We start from the raw sequence: 5000 nt of genomic DNA, 5'->3' as shown, positions 1-5000 counted from the left end.
TGGGGTGGGGCTGGTCCTTTATACAGTGCTGAGAGCTCATGTCTATAATTGGTTTTATTACATTCTGCCTGAACCCAGGCTGGGCTGGAGGAATGTGTGTGTGTGTGTGTGTGTGTGTGTGTGTGTGCGCGCGCATGCGTGCGTGCGCGTGCGTGCATGCGTGCGTGTGCAGTGTCCACCCGACAGAGACAATACGCATGCATCAAAATGACTGTGTATTATAAATGTATTCAATGACCTGTTAAGGGCCATTCACACTGAGCTACGATAACTACAACAACAAGCATAATGAAGTCACAGCGTCCACAGAACGATAAAGGCATGTAAACAATGCATAAAACAGTAACACACTCCAGCTGTTGTCAAGAGATATATCCACCCATGTGGTGCCGAAAGACGGGATGTAATTGACAATCTGACAATCAATTATTAATTATAAAGAGGCGAGCATACCTGCGGTAATGCCAGCTTACAGCCTGCCAGGCCAGCTATAGCATGAGCTATTCATAATCGTCTCCTCATCTCCGCTAACAACTAAACTTTCCGAGGGTGAGTTGAGACCGACTGCGTTCCGAACCAGATGTCCTTCTGGTGGATTTAAGCATGGCTGTCGTTGTTCATAAAGACATGCGGCAAACGATATATCGCCCGCGCGACCCTCCGTGAGTTGTCGTTATACAGTTGCGGTGTGGACACACTGTCATCCACTCCATTTAGAAAATAAAAAACGACATAGTTTATCGTCATCGTGCTCATTGTGAGTGTGATGCTTCATGCGTTCGGACAGCATAAATCAGCTTGCACATGCATTTAGCGTACATAGGCTACAGTATGTGACTATGTGATATAGACATGTACGCATTGCATGCATGTGTGGTTTTCTACCACAAATTCTTGTGGGCAATCATAACTTGGGAGCATATATGTATGTACTTTGTGTGCGCGTGCCTGCGTGTGTGCGTGTTGTCCCAGTGAGAGTGCATGGTGGGGAGCCGCCATGCGTGCGTGAGTGCGTGCGTGTTGTCCCAGTGAGAGTGCATGGTGGGGAGCCGCCATGCGTGCGTGAGTGCGTGCGTGTTGTCCCAGTGAGAGTGCATGGTGGGGAGCCGCCATGCGTGCGTGAGTGCGTGCGTGTTGTCCCAGTGAGAGTGCAGGGTGGGGAGGCTCCACGCGGGCCCATGATGTGGCTTTGATCTGGCTTCACATGGCTTTAATTAGCTGAGAACCTAATTATAGACTGGACCTGAAGCAGCTGAGCTAGGGACTGAGGAAAGGACGGAAGGAAGGGAAGAAGGGAAGAAGAGAAGGGACAATCCCTCTCACCCCCCCCCCCCCCCCCCCAAAAAGCAACATTTTTCATGAATTGACAACAAACTAATTCATTTCTGTTTTTCCCCCAGTAATTTCATGAATAAATCAAAGAAGTTTCTCGTTTATGTCTGATGTTTCCACATTGCTTCATCTCACCTAGGCATGTTTGCCCCCTCTTGTTTGTTTTGTTTTGTTAGCCCTTTCTACTCGCAGCTCTCTCTCACACGCACACACACACACTCACACACACACACACACACGCACACGCACACGCACACGCACACGCACACACACACACACACACACACACACACACACACACGGTGCTTACTTGGCCTTGGCGACGAGGAGGGTGTCGGTGAAGAGGAAGAGGTGTCTGTCCTGCGTCTGGAGGCCAGTCTTCAGCTGGGTGTGAGCGTGGGCCAGGAACACTCTGCCGGGACAGGCTGCCAGGAAGGCCTGCACCAGAGGACAGGTCTCTGGACTGACCGGGCTGAGACAGCTCTCCCTGTGGAACACACAGCACAGATAGAACCTCATTATGACTCTGGACTGACCGGGCTGAGACAGTTCTCCCTGTGGAACACACAGCACAGATAGAACCTCATTATGACTCTGGACTGACCGGGCTGAGACAGTTCTCCCTGTGGAACACACAGCACAGATAGAACCTCATTATGTTTAGGTGTTATCGATGTAAACCGCATGATGCTCTGCTGCATGCAGCCAACCGGTTGAAGAAATCACAGATTGAGGCTTTGTTTGACATTTTATTTTTCTGACATTGATTCCATTGATTCGTGATGGAAGATGCTTCTGAACACGTTTTATCTATCGATAGTTTGACCACTCAAAATTAGAGATGTCCCGATACTGTAATCGGTATCGGCTGCTATAAACACGAGATATATAGCTAGATAGCTATAAACACAACACGAGATATATAGCTAGATAGCTATAAACACAACATGAGATATATAGCTAGATAGCTATAAACACAACACGAGATATATAGCTAGATAGCTATAAACACAACATGAGATCACAACACTGGTACCGGTATTCGGTATTGGCTAACACAGAAATGTGTATCGGGGACATCCCTACTCAAAATGCTTCTTTATAGAACTATTAGCCAAAAAATAGCTGATCTACAAGCTCACAACACGTCTGCTATTTTTGCTGTGCGACATGCTTTCATAGAGGACATGTCGACTTTATATGGAATCCAAATGACTGAGATCAGTCGCGGAACTCTTTGGCGACTGAGAACTTGAATCCATTCACACAAACAATGACAGTTCAACAATGGGAACATAAAGACATCAATGGAAGCAAATTGAAGTGACAAACAAAACCGTCTAACCTGGCTTCCCCATTTTTTATAATGTTTTTTTTGTGGCTTTCGCCTTTATTTTATATTTTTTTATGGAGGGACAGACAGTAGGCTGACAGGAAATGGGGAGAGAGATGGGGGGAAGACATGCAGTATAGGCCGTCGGGATCTGGAGTCGAACCCACGGCAAACTGCCAGACTGGACTACCAGGCAAGGTGCCTGAACCATTGAGCCATGGCCCAGGCCCTGGCTTCCCCATTTTGAATGTGATTCAAAATGATATAAACAATGCAATTTATAAATATAACTCATACAATTGAGAAAATAGAAGGACTTCAGGCTCACTTGTGCCACGCTTTGAGCCTGTATGTACAGTAGATCGCTTATACTTGTTGCTATCGTATGGCAGAAGCATAAAGGAAGTGGCTAAGCTACTGTGCCATCACACACACGTTTGTTTGGCTAGCAGTTCCATTTCTAGGCTTGGTTAACCACACAGAACACCAAACTTTAAATCCAGGCAGTCTCTGGCTGCCAAAGCTGGGTCCATGTGAGCTCTACACTAGGATCATATTCAAACACAACACGTTCCATTTGGAGTACCACTATGAGGGGCGGGAGCCGGTGTGGAGGCATGACATGCACCTGGCTGGTGGAGGAAGCTGGCTCAAGCTCTGTAAACACGGAGCTTACCTAGAGAAGCATGCATTGTAAGCCTAGACTCTAGGAGTGTGTGGTTTTGGGCTAATGCCTCAGGTTTAGGTAGGGCAAAGCCCATGCAGATTACAGGGTAAGGCATCACCCAGAGATACAAGGAAAGGACGATGGTAAGCTGAGAGGTTGGCCAGTTTGAATGCCAACCAGGGATATTTGGTCTGGGGAATGCTAGGTGCGGTGTGTGTTTAATTTGGTCGTTCTCAAAGTGGGGTCCATGGACCCTCAGGGTTCCTTGAGGGGGTTCCAAATGGACCCTTACAGGTTTGTAACTCTAAGAGTGGTCCAAATGGACCCATTACAGGTCCACTTGGTTCCCTTTGTATACACCATCAAAGTTATGGGGGTCCTTGAAATGAAAAAGACTGAGAACCACGTGCAAATCCTTCCCTGGATGAACGAAGGTTTTCAGAAAACAACAAACAAATATATGAAACCGATTGGCACAAATACAATGATATTGGTGTGCAAACCGGAGATTGTTTATGTAAGATCTGCTTCTATGCATCTGTTGCCTACAGTATGTCCATTTTCAAATGACGTGACTATTTAACGAACTGTATTACTTGAATCCATCCATCTGACGAAAATGCGCTTCACATACTGTAGATTGTGCATTACACACACACACACACACACACACACACACACACACACACACACACACACACACACACACACACACACACACACACACACACACACACACAGATGGCGGAGGAAACTCAAGGCACCAACCTGCGCATTTAGGGGTTCAGCGTCTTGCTCAAGGACACTTCGACACTAACTCGACTAAGGTCCTGTGTTCTCCTGGCTGGTGATACTACGGGCGCGTTTGAAAATAGTTGCACTGAGTGCACCGCGCAATGCAAACTAATAGGCGAGTGCGCTCCCGGTGCGCATTTCCGAACGCACCCTATGTGACATTGGCAGATGGATGTGTCCTCCTGGCTGGTGATACTATGTGACATTGGGAGGTGGATGTGTCCTCCTGGCTGGTGATACTATTGTGACATTGGGAGGTGGATGTGTCCTCCTGGCTGGTGATACTATGTGACATTGGGAGGTGGATGTGTCCTCCTGGCTGGTGATACTATGTGACATTGGGAGGTGGATGTGTCCTCCTGGCTGGTGATACTATGTGACATTGGGAGGTGGATGTGTCCTCCTGGCTGGTGATACTATGTGACATTGGGAGGTGGATGTGTCCTCCTGGCTGGTGATACTATGTGACATTGGGAGGTGGATGTGTCCTCCTGGCTGGTGATACTATGTGACATTCGGAGGTGGATGTGTCCTCCTGGCTGATGGAAAGAGTGGGGAGTTTCTAGAGAGGAAGCGGAAATCGTTTGGAAGCTCCATCCTTTCCTGTTTACGCTTGACAGTGAGATAAAAGGCCTAGATCACACATACTCACTCATGCATGCATGCGAGCACTCACACACACACCCATATTCATCTCTCTCTGATGCTCGGTGTACAGTTGGACAAAGATGTCACACACCGAAAATAGCTCGCGGCGCTCGCGGATCTCTCGTACATCGCTCAGAGATTTCTGCCACGTGCACAACAGCAGCATGTGACCTGCTGAGGGAGGGAGGGAGGGGGTGAGGGCTCCATCACTCCACTAGTAATCTT

General features: G+C 47.8%; 1 protein-coding gene across 1 annotated transcript in view; it reads right to left on the bottom strand.

The window, feature by feature from the left end:
• The window catches only part of LOC310866559 (uncharacterized protein), a 34256-nt gene that overhangs the window by 19042 nt on the left and 10214 nt on the right, over window positions 1-5000 (bottom strand). Inside the window, 1 exon segment of the mRNA XM_083776207.1 lies at window positions 1643-1819. Coding sequence (XP_083632333.1) covers window positions 1643-1819 — 177 coding nt within the window.

The sequence above is a fragment of the Protomyctophum parallelum genome (assembly GCF_964188405.1).
Source record: "Protomyctophum parallelum genome assembly, chromosome: 11".
NCBI lineage: Eukaryota > Metazoa > Chordata > Actinopteri > Myctophiformes > Myctophidae > Protomyctophum > Protomyctophum parallelum.
This window is presented reverse-complemented; position numbering and strand designations above follow the sequence as displayed.